The sequence below is a fragment of the Marmota marmota genome, unplaced genomic scaffold, assembly GCF_001458135.2.
Source record: "Marmota marmota marmota unplaced genomic scaffold, marMar, whole genome shotgun sequence".
Taxonomy (NCBI): domain Eukaryota; kingdom Metazoa; phylum Chordata; class Mammalia; order Rodentia; family Sciuridae; genus Marmota; species Marmota marmota.
In genome coordinates, this window is record NW_026000048.1 from 13,319,194 (window position 1) to 13,341,621 (window position 22,428).

The following is a 22,428-nucleotide window of genomic DNA, read 5'->3' on the forward strand; positions in this document are numbered from 1 at the left end:
AAAAGTCACCAAGCATAGACCATTTGTGAACTGTTCTCAGTTGTAGAAACCTTCAATTCTAGGGTGGAGAAAAAGGTAATCTCCCCATTGGTTTGATAATATTTCCCTTAGCATTCGCCTCTGAAACCTGAAAAATAAATCTCATAACTCTGGCCTCTTCTTTTACTTTCCCCAGAAATACGTTCCATGAATGACAGAGATTGCCTCTTGTTGTTTGAGTCATCTGGTCGTCTCTCATCACAAAATGCCAGCTCAGAAAGTGGCAGTCATGCAGAACAGCTGACCTGCTTTGGTAATATTAGTCACAGAGAGGAAAATAAATACAAAGGCAGGAGAAACAATCATTTGTAAAGAAGTTTCTTGGGCGGTATCTGTGCATGTGATCCCACCTGCACTTTACTCAAGAAATGCAGGCCTAAGTTCACATACAATTTGGTTACTTGTAACTCAAACACGTTTCCCCACCAAATGGTCCTTGGTGGTTGAGTTGATCAAAGAACCAATGCTGGAGTGAAAATAGAGAAGAAGAAGAAAAAAGAGAGGGGAGAGGGGGAGAAGTGGTTGGGGGTGGGTGATTTTAGTATAGGACAAGCCTAAAAAAAAAATTGGTATTTTGGCAGTTTTTCCTGCCTTCTTTTCTAAACACTTCTCCATGCTGCCTTGAGTCCTAATTGTTCCCTCTCAAGTCCTTTCTTCCAAAGGTACCCAGAATCCAATTCATTAATTTCCATGCTCCTTCTTATTAAATTGCTCATTCCCTTGGCACATTTTGGTCTCCACTAGGCACTAGGAGCCATGAAAATTGATTCAGATAATTACTTTCACAGTAATAGCCCTCCAACACCCCAGGAATAGCTTTTATTTTTTTTTTTTAAATAGGGAATGAATATCTTTTCTCAGTGTATTTTCAAATTAGTGGAAGATCAGAGTTTTTCAAAGTAAAATGAGAAGGGAAGTTTTAGAGATCTGTTTTACCCAAACTATTTCTGCCTGTTTTTGTTTAATTCTCCTGAAATCCATGAAGTTTTCAATTACCTTTACAAGTTTGGCAGCAGGTAGTCAAGGTGGGACAGGGTGAGGAGCAACAGAAGCACCCTCTCTCTGGATGTCTGGGGTGGTTTTAAGTTGGATGCTGCCTTCTACAGTTTGACTGTGTTTCTCAAACTCATGTGTTGGAAATTCAATCTCCACATTTATACATTAATGATATTTGAAGGGGGAGCCTTTGGAAAGTGATTTGGTCATGAGGGCTATGCCTCTATGAACATATTGATCCATTTATGGATTACTGGATTAATGGAGTAGTGTTTTATCACAAGAGTGGCTTTGTTATAAAAATGAGACCTCTTTGGCTTGCTTTTTCTTGTACCAGATGCCAAGCAGATGTTGGCACCTTGCTCTCAGACTTCCTAGCTTTCAGAATCATGAGCCAAATAGGCCTTTATTCTTCATAAATTACCCAGTCTGTGTAATTTAGTTATAGCAACTAAAATCAACTAAGATATTGCCTAAATTCCTTAGGTTCTGGCAAGCTTCACAACCTGAGATGCTGTTTAGGTTTCTTTGCAAATCCTTTCTACCACTTCATTAGATGACTACTGTCAGAAAGAGTGAAGGAAATTCAGGGGAAGAAACTAGCTTACTTAGTGATTAATTGGGACTGGTCCATAGTTAATCACAATTCTCAACCCAGACTTTATAATTTAAACTTCACTAATAGTCTTCTTGATTTGTCAGCCGCTTCTATAGACTATCTTTGAACCAAGAGCCTAGCTTATCTTTGGAATTAAGCATGCAGCATTACCCTGAGGTCTTCAATTTGGTGTGAGTCATTCAGTCCCTAAATCAAACAATGTGTCAGGAAGCAAATTAGTTTCCCTGGACCTCAGTCACTGATAATAATGAGCCAGACAATTCCACTTTAACTTCTTCAGGGTAATTCCCTAGTGCCTGTGACAAGCTAATTTTCATAAATATCTCTGGGGCCTAAAAAGTTCCCAAGTCACTTTTGGGAATTACTATAGAAGAATAGGCTTGACATTAATACTCTCTTTGGAAATAAGTATGTGACCAAAAGTCTAAAAATTTAGGTAGCTTTTCTTAAGTCACATATCATTGATGACTCTGCTACCCACTATTCATTAGAATGCATCATATTTATCCATGATCTTCAGCAAAATTAGGATTGCAATTTTACATTAAAATTCAAGTATAATTTCCTCAATTAAACTTTCATTTTGAAGATCTGACTTAAAGTCTTCAGCCATTAAAAACTCTCCGTTAAAAAAGAATTATATTTGCTTAAATGTTAATGTGAAAGTCACCAAATTTCTGATAGAGAAATATGTCTTTCAAAAATCTAAGTAGCATTTGTATATTCAGACAGTTAAAATCAAATTTAGGTGAAAATAACTTACTCATAGTTCTGAAATAGGGTTATAGCACCATAATATCTTTTTTTAAAAAATGTAATGCTAATGTTCATAAAGCATAGATCCAATAAGAACTGAAATGCAGGATAATCTGAAATCAAATCACTTTTTATAATTCAAAATTATGCCCATCCACATAAAAAGAACATGTCTAAATCATCACTATTTCTTTGTCAACCTGACCTTAACAGTATTACCTTAATTCTGAATCAGGATTAACTGAAAAACAGAAAAACTATGCTGAGGACTATTCTATAGACAATATAATATCAGCTCATTGTGTTTGCATGGGCAAAGAGGAGGGAGGAAACTAGACATGGCTAATGTGGTGCCTTGTGTAATGAACAACCTTTGAATAATTATTTATCATGATGATGAAAATAATTAAATTAGTTATCACACCATTTTCAACAGTGCCAAAGTTATTAGCATTTAAATGAGGGGAGAAAGAATTTAAGTTATTTCTAAAGAGAAATGTAGGGGAAAGAAAGTGCCAACTGAATTTAGCTTGATGATTAAACACTGTCAAATAACCTGTGAAATGAATGAAATTCACAGAGACATGCAAACAACACATCTTACCTTTGATCTAGCAGAACAAAGACACTCCTGGTGTATGTTCCTACAGACTACACTACCTTGCAAAACTCCAACTGCAGAAATGAATGGAAATTGCTATTAGAGAGGGAGAAGGAGCATCACATATGACCCCATTTTTACCAAATTTGTTCTTCCTTGAAAACGACATTATGATCCATCACAAATTGTCCGAGGATTTCTCTAGTTTAAGTTGGTGTTAACTCTTCCCCTTGCCATCTCAATACACATAATGCTCATCTCCACCTCTTGATAAAGATTGTATTTCAAAGACTATGAAGAGTTAGCTCCTATTATAAAGTGACCCTTTACAAATTCCAGGGAGCCATGATATTGTCAGTGGAGTTTCCCCACCATTTCACATTTCAATCAAATCAATTGTGTGGAAAATCAGTCAGCCTGGCAATAATGCTAAAGGGTATGATCTATGCCCCATATTATCTCTTTTTAAAAATAAGCTTTAAATTTTAGAAATGTTTCAGATTTGCAGAAAACCTATAAAGGTGGTACACAATTTTCATGTGCTCCACACGGTTTCCCATTATTAAAGCTGACATTTCAGATACTTTTGTCACAGTTAATGAACCCATATTGATACACTATTATCTGAAGTTCATTTCTTATTCAGATTTTCATAGTTTTTACCTAATATCCTTTTTCTCTGTTCCAAGAGCCCATCCAGGATCTGATATTATGTTCAATCATCATATTTCCTTTGACTATGGCGTGACTTTTTTTTTCCCAGACTTTCTTTGTTTTTGATACCTTAACAATTTAGAGGAGCACTTAATGGCTGGATATTTTGTACATTGTACTTCCAACTGAGTTTGTCTGACGTTATTCTCATGTTTAAACAGGTTATAAGTTTGGGGGAGGAAGGCTATGGAGGTAAAGTGCTGTTCAGTCAACATGACTTAGCCCTGATGATGCTAACCTTGACCACTTGCCTGAGATAGAATGGGTCAGATTTTTCCCACGATAAAGATTGCTGTTTCTCCCTGCTCACCATTGATGAAGACGTCACTTTGTTATAGCCCACTCATAAAGATTAGATGTTGAGCAGCAGCAACTGAACTGTAGGTCGAGCTGTCCTGTGACAGAGGTGACACCTCTCTGGAGAACTCTCAGTGTGAAGGTTAGCCCAGTTGCTATTGTGACGCCCTGTTCAATAGGTGGTTCTGAACCAGTCACAGAGCTATTCAGTTTTTAACCCTGAGTTCCGTCTGCTGGGAGGCAGAAAGTTGTGGGTGCAAGCTGATAGTCATAATCGGGATGCTCATACTCACAACCTTGGCTCTGCTTGTTTTGAAAAAACTTTCCCACAATAACTCTTTTAATGATAAAACTTAACTAATAAACATGCTGAGCTTGCTCATAGTCAGTCTTCCTCCACCAGAGGTTGGCTGAACCACCAAGCCCCTGCCTTTTCTCTGTGTGTCAGGTTGTCTTTCATCGCCTGCTCTGCTTATCTCCCTGGAATAAACTGTCATGCAGGTTGAGACAGGTAAGAGAGTTATCCTCCATCTTCTTGAGAGTGAAAATCTATCTAAATTATTTAGAATTCTTTTGCATGAGAAAATCACTCATTTTCTCCCATTTATTTCACCCAGTCATTCATTTATATTAAAATGTATTCATGGATACTCAGTTTCTTCTTAGAATTATAACCCAATACTGCAGCATACATTTTGTTGTCCAAATTGTTGGAGCTTTCTCCACTGGGGGAGCTATTTCAGATATCAACCTCATCATTATGTTTTTCTTTTCTGGGGGGGGGGCTCTTCTTGTATCTTTTCTTCCATTGTTTAGAATCAGGAGTTCTTGAACATTTTATTGGAGAATAATACTAGAAATAAAAAACTGGGAGCTAAGTGTGCTCATTATTATTGGGTTATTCTTGCTGCCAGACCCTCTCAGCTGACTCAAAGAAGTACATATGCACATACTAAGCCATGAGTATGCATGTATCAATAAATTTCTAACCACCTGTAGTAACTATATTAAACTAAACATGGGTTTGTATTAGCCTTTCTTTCTCAAATTATTCTAGATTTTATCATAACCTTAATAAATTAAAACCTCACTCTCACAGTGAGAAGTCTGTTCTGATCAACAATTTAACTTTTCCTCTAATATTTATTTTTATTTTCCTCTAATATTTATTTTATTTTAAATTTATATTCACTTTCTGCTAAAATAAATTCATATTTATTATCTACATTACATCTAGAGTACAATGTTTATGCACTCTTTCTTCTGCTTCCACTCCCCCTGAAACCTTGATAAAACACTGATATTTTTACTGTTTCTAGTTTTGCCTTTTCTAGAATGTCATCCATGAAACAAAAGATTGAATTTTTAAAAATCTATACATATACAGTTAAAAATCAGCTTTGTTTGTGGGGCTTGATAGTGTATTTCTTTTTATTGCAGAACAATATTCTAATTTGTGAATGTACCAGTTTGTAGCATTTTCATATTGAAAGACAGTTTGGTTGCTTTCAAATTCGAGAAATTATGAATAAAACTGCTATGAACATTCATGTTTTTGTTTTTGCATGTTCATAGTTTTTCATATCGGTTGGGTAACATGATACTGTTGGATCATATCCTATAATTATATTTAGCTTTGTGAGAAACTGCCAAGCTATCTTAAGTGGCTGTACTATTTTGCATTTCCAGTATCAATGAATGAGAGTTCCTGTTATTCTATATCCTTAAATTTTAGGATTGCATGCATTCTACTAGATGTGCAGTTAAATCTCACGGTTGTTTTAATTTACCTTTCCTTAATGAAAAATGATGTTAAGTACTTTTTCCATATGCTTATTTGCCATCTGCTTGTCCTTTCTGCTGAGGTCTTTCTTCATTTTTTTTTTTTTTTAAGTTTTGGATGGACACAACACCTTTATTTTATTTATTTATTTTTATGTGGTACTGAGAATCAAACTCAGTGTCTCACAGATGCTAGGCAAACATGCTACCTCTGAGCTACAGCCCTCTTCATATCTTCAGACCATTTTTTAAAAATAGGAACTTTATTGAGATATAATTCATATACCATAAATTTCACCCTATAAAACATATGGCTCCGTAGATTTTCTTGTTGTCACAAAGTTGTGCAGGTATCACAATTCAATTCCAGAACTTTTCTTTATTCTCAAAAGAAGTCACCCCCATTCCTCCTTGGTTCTAGCCCATGGCAGTCACTAATCTGCTTTCTATGTCTATACATTTTCCTGTTTTGGACAGTTCATACAAATATGATCTTGCAATATGAACTCTTTTCTGTCTATCTTCTTTCATTCTGAATAATGTCTTTCATGTTTTATACATGTTGTAGCTAGCCTGTGTCAGCATTTCATTTCTTTTTATGATTAACATCCCATTTTATGGACATATCACATTTTATGTATCTATACATTAGTTGATGGATATTTGGGCTTTTATACTTTTGGGCTATTGTGAATATTGTTGCTGCTGTGAACAATTATTTGCAGGTTTTCACGTGGATATTTGGTTTCAGTTTTCTTGGGGATATGCCTAGGAGAAGAATTGCTGTGTCAATGGCTTCACTATTTTTCTTTTCTACCAACAATGTATGGAGGGCTCTGATTTCTTCACATTCTTGACAGCAGTTGTTATTTTCCTCCTTCTCCTTTCCTTCCTCCTCCTCTTTCTCTTTTCCTGTCCTCCTACACACACCCCCTCCCTTCTTCTCCTACTCTTTTTACCCCTTCATCATTTTTCTCTTCCCTTTTTCTTTTTTAAATCATAGCCCTTCTCTTGAGTATGAAGTGGTATCTCATTGTTGTTTTGATGGGTATCTCCCTGATGATTAATGTGTCAAGCATCTTTTCACGTGCTCCTTAGCCATAGGCAGATCTTCTTTGCAGAAAGGCCTAATCCAATCTGTTGCCAATTTAAAATTTTTTTGTTTATCTTTCAATTGTTGATCTTTCTATTGTTGAGTTTTGAGACTTTTTTTATATACTCTGCATAGAAGTTCTGTAGCACATATATGATTTGCAAAATATTTTCACCCATTCTGTAAGTTTGACTTTCTATTTCCTTGATGGTACTTTTTAAGGCACAAAACTAAAATTCTGATAAGACACTTCTTCTGTTTTTTCTTTTGTCACTTGAGCTTTTCATGTCATATCTAAAAAACATTGCCTAATTAAAAGTTATGATTTGCCCTTATATTTTCTTCTAAGGGTTTATAGTTTCGGTCCTTATATTTAGTTCCATGATCCATTTTAAGTTAATTTTTGCATATGATATGAACTAGGAGGCAGATATCCATTTGACACAGTTCCATTGGTTTAAAAAATATCATTTTCTGTTAAATTGTCTTAGTGTCATTAAATGGTTATAGTATATATCCCTTTTAAAATATTAGCAAAGCTTAAATGGCATCAATTAACCATTCAGTATCATTTAGTGCATTCACAATGTTGTGCTGTTGCAAGTTCCATCTAGTTCCATAACAATTTCATTAACCCAAAATAGGACCTCCTATCTATGAAATGCTTACTAGTGCCTCCCGCTACCTGGTAGCAACTACCAACCCACCCTCTATTTCTATTATTTACCTATTTTGCATATTTCATATAAATGAAATTGTAAAATGTGACCTTTGGTCTTTGACTTCTTTTACTTAGTATAACGCTTTCTAGGTTCGTCCGTATTGTAGCATGTATCAGTGATTAATTACTTTTTATGTTGGACAATATCCCATTGTGTGTATATATGTCATGCTCTTTTCTATATATTGCTGGATTTAGTGTGCTAGTGTTTTGTCAGGTTATTTGCCTCCATATTTATAATAGATTTTCTTCTTACCATCTCCACCTGCTTTTGGCATTAGGGTAATGTTGGCTTCTGAGGAAGACTTGGGTAATGTTCCCTGTTGGTCATCTTCCTCCTCTTCTTCCTTCTTCTTCCTCCTGCCTCCCTTCTTCTTCTCCTCCCTTACCTCTCTCCCACTCTTCCCCATTTCTGTTTTCTTTATAAAGCTTGAGTGATAATTTATCTTCAAATGTCTTGTGAAATTCAATAGTGATGCTGTCTGCCACTGGCTTTTCTTTGCCCATGTTAAATATTTCTTATAAAAGAAATCATACACACAATGGAGTTTTACTTAGCCATTTAAAAAAAAATGAAATTGTGGTATTTTTCTGGTAAATGGATGGAACTGGAGAAATCATATCAAGCAAAATAAGCCATACTGATAAAGCCAAAGGTCAAACATTTTCTCTCATATGAAGAAGCTAGAGCGAAACAAGGGGTGTGAGGTGTGTGCATGCATGTGAATGTGTGTGTGTGTGTGTGTGTGTGTAGATCCCAGGAAAATGGAAGGAAGATCAGTAGAGTAGAGGAAGGGGATTGAGGGGAAGGAGAAGGGGTAGAAAAAGGGAGGAACTATGGAATGAAATTAATAAAATTATACTATATACTTATGTGAATATGCCACAGTGAATTCCATTTTATGTTTATGTATAAAGAACAAATTAAAAAACAAAACAATAAATAAATAAATAGAAGATCAGTAGAGAAAGGGAAACAGGGGGAGAGAGGATTAAAACAAAAGAGGAAATACTGGGGACTTAAATGGAGCAAATTATATTCCATGGATGTAAGATTATGTAAAAATGAACCCTACTATTATGTATTACTGTAATGCACTAACAAAACATTTTGAAAAGGAAATCATACAATATGTGATATTTTATGTATGGCCTCTTCACATATTTCTGAGATTCGTCTAAGCTGTGTATATTAGTATTTCATTCCTTTTTGTGTCTGATACATATATTTGTTTATCCATTTATTCAATGAGTGTTTTTTAGGTTGCTTCCACCTTTTAGCTATTATGCATAATGTTATAAATGTCCATGAACGAGTTTCTGTGTGGACTTATGTTTTCATTTTTTTAGGTATATACCTAAGAGTAAAATTTCTGAGAAATTTGATCATTTTATTTTAATATGATATTTTATTTTAAATTTTTTGGAAATTGCCAAATTATTTTCCATAGAGACTGCACCATTTTACATTTCTATAAACAATGTGTGGAGACTTCTATTTCTCCATTTCCTTGCCAACACTTGTTGTTTTCAGTTGTTTTTTTTAAATTATAGCAATCATCACCCATGCAAAGTGGTATCCTGTAATTTTTATTTGCATTTCCTTGTTGACCATTGAGGTTGAACGTACTTTCAGAATGTGCTTGTTGGCCATTTGCATATCTTCTTTTTCCATTTTTTTCTTTTTTTAACATATTAATTTTTTTCATTGACACATTTATAAGGCAGAATTCGATGTTTTGATTAATGTATACATTGTGTAGTGATCAGCACAGGGTAATTAGCATATTCATCATCTTAAACTTTTATTGTTTCTTTATGGTTAGTACAAATTCCTCTCTTCTAACTATTTTGGGATATATAAGACATTACTGTTAATTATATTCACCCTTCTGTGCTGTAGAACACCAGAATTTATTTCTCCTGTCAAACAACAACATTGTAACTAGCTGATCAACCTGTCCGCCCCTTTTCCCCCTTTTCTACTCTGTCTTTGGTAACCCCTGTTTGCTTTCACCTTTCATGACATTAACATTTTTGGATTCCACCCTGGAAGGAGATCATGCAGTGCTTGTATTACTGTGCATTACTTTTTCATTTAATATCCTCCAGATTCATCCACATTGTCAGAAATGACGGGATCTCATGCTCTTTGATGGCTGAATAGTATTCCATTGTGTGTGTGTGTGTGTGTATCATATTTTCTTTATCTGTTCTTTTGTTGATGGACATTTAAGTTGAATCCACATCCTGACTACTGTGTCTAGTGCTACAATAAACTCCTCTAGGAGGGGCTTCTTTTCAACATGTTAATTTTACTTCCTTTGGGTATATACCCAGCAATGGGATTGATCATGAGAGTTCTAATTCAGTTATGTGAGAAATCTCCATGCTGTTCTCCATAATCGCTGTACTCATTTACATTCCCATACTTATTTTTACTGTAACAAGTTCTCTTTCCCCACAAGCTTGACAACACTTCTGTTTTGTCTTTTTGATCATAGCCATACTCGGTGGGGTGAGGTAGTAACTTATTGTGGTTTTGATTTTTATTTCCCTAATGACCAATAATATTGAGCATTTTTCACATAACTGTTGGACATTTGTATGTCTTCTTTCAGAAATATTTATTTAAATCTTCAGTCCATTTTAAACTTTTGTTTTTGTTGATGTTCTTGTTTGCTATTGAGTTGCTTGAGTTCATTATGTATTCTATATATTAACCCTTGTCAGATGTATGATTTTCAAAATTTTTCTTCCATTCTGTAAGTTTTGCCCATTTTTAAATTGGATTATCTTTTTGTTGTTGACTTATAGACTTCTGTATATATTCTGGTTATGAAGCCAATGTCAAATATATTATTTGCAAATATTTTCTCCCATTTTATAGGTTGTGTTTTCACTTTCTTTATGATATCCTTTCATGGGCAGAAGTATTTAGTTTTTATAAAATCTAACTTACCATTGTTTTCTTTGGTTATTCATGCTTTTGGTGTCAAATATAAGCATCTCTTGCTATTTTCAAAGTCATGAAGATTCATCCCCATGTCTTCTTCTAAAAGTTTTATAGTTAGTACTTGTATTGATGTCAGTAGTCCATTCTTAATTTTTGTATATTGAGTAAGGTAGGAGTCTAGCTTCATTCTTTAACATGTGGGTGATGTTCATTTGTCCCAGCAACATTTGCAGATGAGCCTATTCTTTCCCCAATAAGTGAAATAATAATAAAATTTCACCCTTGTTGAAAATCAGTTTTCCACAGATATTGGTTTTATTTCTTGATTCTCATTTCTATTCCATGGTTGGATATGACTATCTTTATGCCAGTATTGCGGTTTTGATTACTGTAACTTTGTATTAAGTCTTTTTTTTTTTAATTATCAGATTTTATTTAGTACGCCAATACAATTTATCCTGGTAATAAATTAATATGTAGTTATAAAATGTTTGTGCTATCCAAGAAAAATGCTTTTTAATGTATAAAGTATATGCAGATCCTTCAAACAGCCGACTTAATTTTCAAACTCAGAAGTGTGGTAACATCGCTGATAAAAATTGGGAATTTTCCTGAATTCATGATTCATAAGTTTTGAGTTTATCAAGGTTTCAATTGCCCTTTCCATTCTGGCAATCGCCCACACCTGAAATGAGAACTGATAGCTGAAAACGTTCTGATCCCATCTCCTATACCTGTACAGGTGAGGGACCCACTGGCCTGAACTCAAGACCCCAGAGCTAATCAGACAGAGATTGGATTAAATCAGTTCACAGAGGTGCTCCACAAATGTCTGTGGGGCTAAATAAGGCACAAGCATCACTCAGAACTCCAATCATACCTGAAAAACCTTGGTTTTACTTTCTGCTTACTATAGAATTAATTCCTGGTATGTTCTGTTGTAGTTCTCAAACTTAAACAACACAGTTGCTTTAAAACAAAATCATTCCTATTATTGCAGCATTATCAACAATCACTGACTGCCAATGCTGTTTGTATTTCTTTTCTCCTGGGATGTTTGAACTTGGGCAAATTTTTTTCCTGTTCTATGCTCACAGTAGACCCTCACCAAGGATGTCTGTTCTTGCTTGAAATTCATTGGCAGGGAGAAAGTTTATATATAGTTAGTACCATCTAAAATGAGGTTGAGACAGTTCATTTCTCTTTGCAGGTCACTGCCCACTAGAGTTAACTTGTATCCTGCTCTGTTCATCTGAGCAGTCACTTTGCTTTTCAAAGTTGTGTGGATTACTTCTGGGCTGACAGTGTTCCAAGCAGCAGTGAGACTTCTCATCATGTCACAAATATGCCATATAATGTACGAAGTATATCTAGCATATAATTTTTGATTTATTATGTGTCTCAGCCTAATGGTTGCATACAGCCATGCTACTACCAGATTTTTTTTTTAAGTCCACTTGTTTTAATTTAAACTTCCAAAGATTGTGTGTAGTTTATTTATCAACCAGTATAGAACACTCATACTCTAAGAAGCTTTTCTAATTGCAGGAGCCATACCTAAAACAACTTGCCAGGTATCAGTGCATTTTCATACAGACAGCAAAGTTGTGTTTATAATGGAAATTTTTTCCAATTTTCTTGTGATTCTAATTTCTTGCTACTCTCAGCACTCTAGCAAAGGAAGACTAATAGTCTATCTTCATATATTTCTCTTACTCCCTAGCAACATTTCTCTGTAGGAGTGCATGTTTGGTTTAGATGTGTCCACATGGACATATTTATTCAGAACAGGCCTCCCATTTTTAAGTTCATTCTCTATTGTAGATGCTTTACTTTTTAGGAGTAGTGACACAATACTGTGATAGGCTAAAAGCACTGGAACTAGCCACAAAGACTTGGTATTAACCTATCTATGAAATGCAATTTCATTAGTTTTATCAGAAAATAAACAAAAATCAAAATATATGCTTTGATCTGGTAAAATAATTAAAGCATTCATTTACTAATTTGGCATGTTTAACTCCTCTCATTGTTAACAACTTTGCTTCCTTCTGATTATTTTTTTAATCTTGTCATGATTTTTAAGGAACATAAGGACTCTCCACTTCTTTAATCATTTCACTGTAGACTTTTCTTCCTTATTCACTAACCTTCCTTATTCACTACCACAATAGAACTCTGTGCATGAAGTGTAGCAGAAAAAACATGCTAAACAGAACCTGAACATTCTAATAATAGCAAGACTGGGGAGACTGGCTTGGTGAGGGAACTGGAAGTGCAGTACTGATGAAGCAACAAATTTTAAGCTAGAGTAATAAAGCTGATGTCAAATTTCAAAGAAAGGGCTAATTTTAACCATATTGGTAACTAATTAAAAATATATCTTTTAAACTAAGAAATCCTAATGACTGAGGTAGATGATGCTGTTATCAGATACTGAATTAGGTTTAAGGTATAAGGGAAAGAAAGCACTGATGTAAAATTATCTTCATTTAAATTCGTATGGATAATTAAGAATGCTTCCGATTCACCATTCTAAACATGAAATCCAGGTATGACCTATCTGGTGCTCACTTTTCTATTTGAAGATGAACTCAGCAGTTGGTGAAAAGATCCACACGCTAACAGAATGGCAAACCACAAAACAGTTGTCCCCGTGAAAAAAAATCAGTTACTCTGCGTTTGATATTTCCACCTGGGCTCATTCTCAACTGTTCAGGATGTGGATTCCTGAAGGTTTCTTCAGCATTTAACTAATTCTTTGTTGGATGAAGGGGCCGGGACTGTTTCTCCACACATAAATTGATCTTTGTCATAAATCACTTTTATAATGAGAGAGCAGCTAGGACACGTTGCCACGTCTTCCCCATTCTCCAAATCTTCCTTGGTGACGGAAAAGTTATCCCCACATGGACAGGGGTAGAAATACGTTTCGGAGTCCTCATCATATTGGAAGTCCTCGATCTCCACCTCGTCGTGAAACACTGCCACGGGGTCGTTGGGGCCGGCAGAGGGCAGATGCCCCAACCGTCTGACAACGCCTCTGTTGGTCTAACTTCCCGAAACTGTAGTAAGTCTTGAAATTGAGAAATTTTAGTCTTCCAACTTTGTTTTGATTTTTTTCAGTATTGTTATGTACATTACAACTCATATAAATTTGAGGATTGGTTTTTCTATTTCCTCAAAAAAAGGGCATTGGAATTGTTAGAGGGATTACATTAAATCTCTCACTTAGTAGATTGCACTCTTAACAATATTAAGTCTTTCAATCCATGGGCATATGATGCTTTTCCATTTGTTCAGGTCTTTATTATCTTTCTTCAGCAATGTTTTGTAGTTTTGGGTGTATGAATCTTCCATCTCCTTGATTAAATTTATTCCTATGCAGTTTATTCTTTTGGATGTTACTATATATAGAATTATTTTCTTGATTTTAAAAAGTTCAACTTATTAATATTTATTTCATGGGTCATTGATGGTATTCAAAAACTCATTACTGAACCTAAAGTCACATAAATTTTCTACTAAACTTTTTCTAGAGGTTTTATGGATTTCCATTTACATATAATCTGTGATCCATTTTAAGTTTATTTTTGTGTAATTTCTGTGTCCAGGTTCATATTTTGCATATGAATATTGATTTCAAAAAGACCATTCTTTTGGGAAAATGACTACCATTTGTCCATTGCATATGTATGTCTAGTTGTACTATGATTGTATTTTGAAAAGACTATTATTATTTTGGGTACCAGAGATTGAACTTAGGAGCACTGAACCACTGAACCACACCCCCAGCCCTATTTGTATTTTATTTAGAGACAGGGTCTCACTGAGTTGCTTAGTACCTTGCTATTGGTGAGGCTGGCTTTAAACTCAAGATCCTCCTGCCTCAGCCTCCAGAGCTGCTGGGATTGCAGATATGCGCCACTGCTCCCAGATTGAAAAGACTATTCTTTCTGCTTTGAATGTCCTTTGGATTTTTGTCAAAAATTGGTTGATGGTCTTCATAATTGGTGCTGAGAAAAGTAGATATTCACATACAAAATAATTAAGTTGTATTTTTGTCTTATGTTATATATAAAAATTAACTCAAAATGGGCCAAAGATCTAAATGTAAGAGCTGAAATTATAAAATTCTTAGACTAAAACAGGGGAAGAACTTCACAACATTATATTTGGCAATGATTTCTGAAATATGACAACAAAAGTGGGCAACAAAGGGAAAAACAGACACATATGACTTCTTCAAAATTAAACACTTTTGTGTGCCCAAGGATGCTATTAAAGGCAACCTGAGGAATGGGGAAAATTTTTGCAAATAATACATCAAACAAGATACTTTTATTCAGAATATATTCAGAACTCCAACAACTCAACAACAAAAACCATTCAATTAAAAAATGAACAAAGGACTTGGATAGACTTATTTTTCCAAAAAAGATATACAAATGTCCTTAACCATGTGATAAGATACTCAGCACCACTAATCATCAAGGAAATGCAAATCGAAAACAAAGTGATACCACTTTACAACAATTAATGTTTTTTTTTTTAGTAAAACAAAAAGTGTTGACAAGGATGTTGAGAAATTGGTGCCTTTGTACCTTGCTAATGGAACTGTAAAACGGTGCAATCACTGAGGAGAGTGGTTTGTCAATTCCTCAAAAAGTTAACCATATAATTAACATATTACCTAGTAATGTTACTCCTAGGTATATATGCCGAAGAGTTAAAAAACAGGACTCAAATAGATATACACCCATGTTGTAGCAGCATCACTTATGATAATCAAAGGTAGAAACACCCCAAAATCCACCAACTGATGAATGGATAAACACTGTGGTGCATACATAGACTGGAATGTTGTTTAGCACTTAAAAAGAATGAAATTCTGATATATGTTACATCATGGATGAACCTTGAAAACATTATGCTAAATGAAATATGTCAGACACATATTACATAATTCCATTTGTATTAGCTACTGAGAATGAGAAAATTCATAGAGACAGAATAGTGTTTAATTGTGTTAATGGAGAATTATTGTCTAATAGGTACAGAGTTCTGGGATGATAGAAACTTCTGGAAATAGTGGCAATATTTGTACAGCATTATGAATGTACTTGATGACACTATACTGTATGCTTAAAGTGGTTAAAATGGAAATGTTTGTTACATATATTTTACCAAAATAAAAACATCTATTAACTGCATAAGAGGCTAGTTCTGGAACCTCTATCTGTTCCCTTGACCTCCATGTCTATTGTTTCATCAATACCACATTGTTGTAATTGTTATAGCTTTATAGTAACTCCTGGAACCAGGAAAGGAGAGTCCCACTTTGTTCTTCTTCAGTATTTGTGCTCTGTGTGATAATACAATAGGAATGGATCATTTATTATTGGTGGGCTATCACTGTGCAATCAGAAAGTGTATACTGTTTGTTTTTATTTCTGTGAAGTTCTATGATAGACAAAAACCAATCAATCTAGTTAGAGAAATACCAGAATATGGATTGCCTCTGATGGTGGGGGCAACACTTGACTATGATTATGTATTTTAAGAGTATATCACAGGCTGGTCATGGTGGTGCATGCCTGTAATCCCAGAGGCTTGGGAGGCTGAGGTAGGAGGATCTTGAGTTCAAAACCAACCTCAGCAAAAGCGAGGTGCTAAGAAACTCAGTGAGACCCAGTCTGTAAATAAAATACAAAATAGGGATGGAGATGTGGCTCAGTAGTTGAGTGTTCCTGAGTTCAATCCCCAGTTACCCCCTGCCCCCCACTCCCCCTAAAAAGAGTAGATCACATAATCTTTTATTATCACAAATTCTACAAGTCCACTGAGAATAAGAAGTCATATAGGAAACCCAGTATCCAGAAAAATAGAAAACTAGAAGAATGTGGCCTCACAAAAGTCAAAAGAAGAAATGCTTTTTTTAAAAAAAAAAAAAAAAAGAAGGTGACTCATAGTGTCACTGTTTTCAGACATGTTGTGTTCATCAGGGACTGAGCACTCAGCTTGACTTAAAAGAAGTTGTTGCAGATTTGCAAAGACAGTTAAATGAAGTCCTCAGGGTTCAGGAACAAAATAGGATGCTTTATGCAAACTCAAATCTGATTTCTGGAAACCTGACAAGAAAGCCTTAAGCAATGTAAGTAATTTTCACAAATAATATAGTTTGGCTGTTTATATTAGGTATGACTTCTGAACATGGTTCCTTATGTGATGAAAATAACCTATGCTGTTCCTCTTTCTGGTCTGATACTTCCACATCTTACAAGACATCTCTTATGATGATAGGAGTGTTATTTAAGAAACCTTATGTGCAACCACAGTTTATGACCACATATATTTTAAGTTCATCTTTCTTCCTGTTCTGGAAATGAATTGTGAGGCAAATTCTGGTGCAAGTTCACAATTTCTTCATTTGCTGTAACTCTCCTTTCTTGAAAGGTCAGCTATGTCTTCTCACAGGTAAGATGTTATTCCAGGATGGAAAAAATAAAAAATAAAGCCATCGAATTTTCAGATAATTACATCTGGAAGCAGGACAGCAGTATCCTTTTACTTTAGATGGAGACATTCTGAAACAAAATGAAGCAAGGTAGACGTTTGCTCTGACGTCTTCTGAAAATCCTCTAAGGCAAAGCCCCTTTTCCTCCCTGCCCCTGCAGGGAAGTTTAATTTAGGGAAGCCTCTGTTTTTATTTTGTAAGATAAAACCTATAACTCTAAACATACCTCTCCCTAAATAGCAATCCTGAGTTCATATAGTAGTCTCCAAGAATTTTGTACATATTAAGAGTGTGTCTTTCCTGTTTTTTCCCCCAACCCCAGCCCAAGGAAGCTTATAATGAGTCACCAAAAATGCCAAAGTAGATGCTGTCAGTCTGCACTTTGCCCTGGTAGGCAGAACTTTTTGTCTGTGGAAATGACTCTAGGTCTCATTCCTTAAAGATTTTATGACAAAGCTTTCAGAATGAAGAACAACTGTAAATCATCTCATCTGCTCCTTGCCTGTTTTAAGACTCTTAATTCTTTGTTTGCTCAAGTTAATGAAAATAGTAGACATTAGTATTATAGTGCTAACATTCATTGACCATATACCATGTTTTAGGTAAGTTTCTAAATGCTTTACTCATTTAATAGTTTTTTTTTTAAAGTGGATAAAATTATTATTTTGTAGATAAAGAATCTGAGACAGAGCTGGGCACAGTGGTGCATGTAGAATCCCAGTGACTCCGGAGGCTGAAGCAGGAGGATCACGAGTTCAAAGCCAGCCTCAGCAAAAGTGAGGTGCTAAGCAAGTCAGTGAGACTCTGTCTCTAAATAAAATACAAATAGGGCTGGGTACATGGCTCAGTAGTTGAGTGCCCCTGAGTTCAATCCCCATTACCATCCCCCCCCCAAAAAAAAAGAAATCTGAGACAGGCTGTGGGGGTGGCTCAAACCCATAGAAAAAGTGATAGAGTTTTTGCCTAACATATATGAGGTCCTGGGTTCAATTCTCAGCACCCTCCTTCCCAAGAAACAAACAAAGAATCTGAGACACAGTGATTGTTAGGTAACTTGCTTGTGGACACAGAACCAGTGGATGATACCAATAAAGATGTGACTGAAGCACTCAATTCCATATTTCCCTTTGCTTAAATTGTAACTTGTCCCTAATTTTGTGGACCCTTCTTTTCATGACTGGGAGAACAATTGTTCCACTGGCAAGACAATGTCAGAGAACATGAGGTCAGGCACCAATGAGTGTCACTGCAGCCTCTATAAAGCTCACCCAAGTGGAGGAAGTCACTAGAGTTGCCAGACTAGAAACTCAACCAGTGCCCTGATGTTCTAGAGTACTAGCCTCTGAGTTCTTTTCCTGTAGATACTCTGGAGGCAGAACACCATAGCCAAAGAAGGGAGGAAGCAAAATAAATAAATAAATAAATAAACAAACAAAGGAAAGGAGGGTAGGGAAGAGGAAGAAAGAGGAGATATATTAGCTTTGTATTATTATAATAAGCACCTGGAATAATCAACTTCAAAAGAGAAAAGCTTTATTTTGGCTCACGATTTTGGTTCATGGTTTTGGAAGTTCCAGTCTGTGGCTCCATTGCTTTTGGGTGTCCGGTGAGGCAGCATATCATGATGTGTGATGGAACAAAAGTGATAGACCAGACAGAGAGATGTGAGTGGTGGGAACATGAGGTTAGGGGATAATTCTACAAACTGGCCTCACTGTGCTGACCCCCACATGCTTTCACCTTTAAAAAGCAATTCACCTGCAGCGTTGCCCAGCTTAATTGGACAGGATATGTTACATTCCTCAGCAAACTACCTGCTATCTTTAGGAACAATGCAGGTCTGAAATAATGCCGATAGGAGGAACACACATTACCCTACAGTGGGTACTTTTGTGACTCTTACAAAAAAAGGCCAGATCCTGGAACTCAGGGAGATAAGGATAGTTACTCCTAACCATCAAATCTGCAAGAACAGGTTCCATTTAAAATCAGTCAGCATGAACCGCAGGGACCTAGAGTGGTCATGATAACTGGGACTTGAAAGTCTGATGTCAGTCAAAAGTCAAGAGGTGGAACTGGGCAGAACTCTCTGGAAACTTCTCTGGGAACCCAATAAAACTGGAGGGCAGGAGAGACATGCTGTGTGCTTCCTCTCTCTGAGAGGACCCATTCTTTCCCTTGAGAGTATCCCTGTTTCCCTTCTAATAAACTCATGCCTGTTATTCTGAGCGACATGAATGACATATTTCTGACTTGATCCCAAGAATCCAGGTTTGGAGGGTGGGGGGAAGATTTGTGCTACCCCAGTTTCCTGGAAGGTTTCAACCCTGTAACAGAACTACTCACTTCTCAGTGTCCATGATGTCCTGGAAGTGAAAGAGAGAAAGAGGAAAAGGGCTGGGGTCCCACTGTCCCAATCAAGTACATGACCCCAATGACCTAAAACCTCTAAGTAGGCCCCGCTTCTTAAAATTTTCCACAGCTTTCCAATTCCAAACCTTAAACACATGGCCCTTCTGAGACATTTGATTTACATACTATGGAAAGGAGAGAGAGACAGAGGCAGAGACAGATGGAAGGAGGGAGGGCAGGAACTCATGGCTGGAGCCATTCCGTTGCCTGATCCAGTGGAAAATTTCCATTGTAACAAATGTTCCTCTTTTTAAAATAGCAATTTTAAATAAAATAGTCATTTTTTTTTCAAATATTTGACATTCATGATTACTGATTGTTCTTAGAAACTCATGAAAAAAAAAACACATATTTTAGAAGGAAAGAATCATTCAAACACTAATGTAATTTACTTTGCATTTTGGAAGAAAAAGGAAGCGAGGCCAGTGTTTTTGAGGAGAGACCCATCTAGTGGCCATGAGTGGATACAGTTACATTAAAGGGAATCCTCTGGAATCGAAGGCAAAAAGTAATGCCATGAGAAGCAATGATCAGAGTATATTTTGAATCTCAGTTCACTCTTGGTCCATTTTCTTGGACATATTTTTTGCAATTGTAGTTGTACAACTTATCAATCACAAAGCAGAAGAGATATTGGCCACAAGGAAACCACCAAGTGAAGATGAGGATTACTCTGTCACAAGTCAAGGAATTAGAGAAACAGGAACAATGCAGGCCCGAAATAATGCTGATAAGAGGAACACACATTACCCTAAAGTGGGTTCTTTAGTGACTCTTACCCAGACCAGATCCCTGCCTTCAGAGGGAGCACAGTCCTGCTGACACCTTGATTTTGACTCTAAAAACTATGAGACAATAAAATTCTGTTGTTCTATCCACGTTTTATGATGCTTTATTTTTATGACAGCCCTGGCAAATTAATATCGTATTCCATTGGATTTACTGTATTGGTGCTTTAACTCTTTAATTTTTTTGTTTGTATATTTTATCATTTTAAAAATTTTGTATTGAGGCACAAAAATATTTGAACATTTTAATGGGTGCATTATGGTAATTTGATACATGTATTTAATGTGTAATAATCAAAACAGGATAATAAGCATTTCCACCTCTTAAAACATTTTTATGTGTTAGGAATTTTGTACTTTTCTGGTCATTTTGAAGTCTTTTACAGATCATTTTAATCAATAGTTACCCATCTAGGCTATAGGAAAAAACAGCAGTAATTCCTTCTCTCTGTGTTTAGTGCTTGCTCCAGGGATTAATATATGCATTATTAGCTTACCTGGAGTTGAAATTGTATAACAGCAGATAAAATATAAACAACTAATGGCAGCTACAATTTTATTTGCCACTAGCTGAACTTTGTGCTGCCGTTTTCATTTACTTTGACATATTCTCTAAAACTCACAATATAATGTTATTTTGTTTACTTGAAATGATCAGTTGTTTTTAAAGTAAGTTAAAAGAAGAAAAAAACTTGTTTATATTCCTCTCCATATTTATCATTTCCATTACTCTTCATATTTTGCTGTAGATGAAGATTTCCCTTCGGCATATTCTCCTTTTAGCCCAAATCACTTATTTTAATATCTCCTGTGTTGCTAGTCTACTGTCCTCACAGCCTTTCAACTTTCATTACCTGGAAAAGTCTTTACCTCAAGCTGGTTTTTGAAGTCTGTTTAGAGACAGCATGCTGAGTGGACAGTTTTGTATTGTACATTCCATCGCATTCTCCCTCTATTATTTCCAATGAGAAGTTGGCCGCCATTTGTATACTCGGCTCCCCTTGTACATATTTCTTTCTGGCTGCTTTGGGGTGGTAGGGGGAGGGGTTTCATTTTTTTTGTTGTTGTTTTCATTTTGGGGATTTGCTTTGCTGTTTGGTTCTGTGGATTGACTTTTGGTCACCTTTTAGCAAGTTTCAGTCATTATTTCTTCAAAATTATTTGTTTCTTCTCTCCTCTCCTTTTTTTTTTTTAAGTTTCTTACACCTTTATTTTATTTATTTATTTTTATGTGGTGCTGAGGATCGAACCCAGGGCCTCGCACATGCTAGGTGAGCCCTCTACCACTGAACCACAACACCTCTCCTCTCCTTCTGTAGTCCAATTATACATATGTTCAGATGAAATTCTGTTTTTTGTCCCTCTCCACTCTTTTTTCCCCTCTGTTTTTCAGATTGGATGATTTCTATTGGTCCGTCTTAAAAAGCACTTTTTCTTCTGACATGTAATTTTCTCTTGAGTCCATACTGTAAATATTTTTTACTTCAGATGATGTGATTTCTAGTCCTAGAATTTTCATTGGGTTCTTTTTCTATTTTCTATTTCTTGACTGAGAATTCCCATCATTAATTGCTTTGAAGTTTTTGACCACATTTATAATAGCTCTCTTAAAGTCCTTGAGTGCTAATTCCAAAACCTTTGTTATATCAGAGTGCATTTCTATTATTTATCCTCATTATCCATATTTTTCTGCTTTTGTGTGTATCTATTAATTTTTAAATTGCATGGTGAATGTTTAGATTATAAATTGTAATTGATCTAGATTGTATCATTTTTCTTTAAAGGTGTGTGTTTTAGAAGAAGTCTCTCAACTTTATTCTTTTTAAAAAAGATTCTTGGCTATTCTGGTTCTTTGCATGTCTACATAACTTTTAGAATCATCTTGTCAATTTCTGGAAAAAATCCTACTGGGATTATTTTTTTTTCTTTTTTAAAATTTTTATTGTTGGTTGTTCAAAACATTACATAGTTCTTGATATATCATATTTCACACTTTGATTCAAGTGGGTTATGAACTCCCATTTTTACCCCGTATACAGATTGCAGAATCACATCGGTTACACATCCATTGATTTACATATTGCCATACTAGTGTCTGTTGTATTCTGCTGCCTTTCCTATCCTCTACTATCCCCCC

The 22,428-nt window shown here is 35.5% G+C and overlaps 1 protein-coding gene across 1 annotated transcript in view; it reads right to left on the reverse strand.

Annotated features, from left to right (window-relative positions):
• Positions 1-12,614: 12,614 nt before the first annotated feature.
• Positions 12,615-22,428, reverse strand: part of LOC107150302 (DPH3 homolog) — a 17,979-nt gene continuing 8,165 nt past the window's right edge. The window contains exon 2 of the mRNA XM_048812756.1: positions 12,615-13,625. Coding sequence (XP_048668713.1) covers positions 13,317-13,625 — 309 coding nt within the window. The 3' untranslated portion in view covers positions 12,615-13,316. The remainder of the gene's footprint in view (positions 13,626-22,428) is intronic.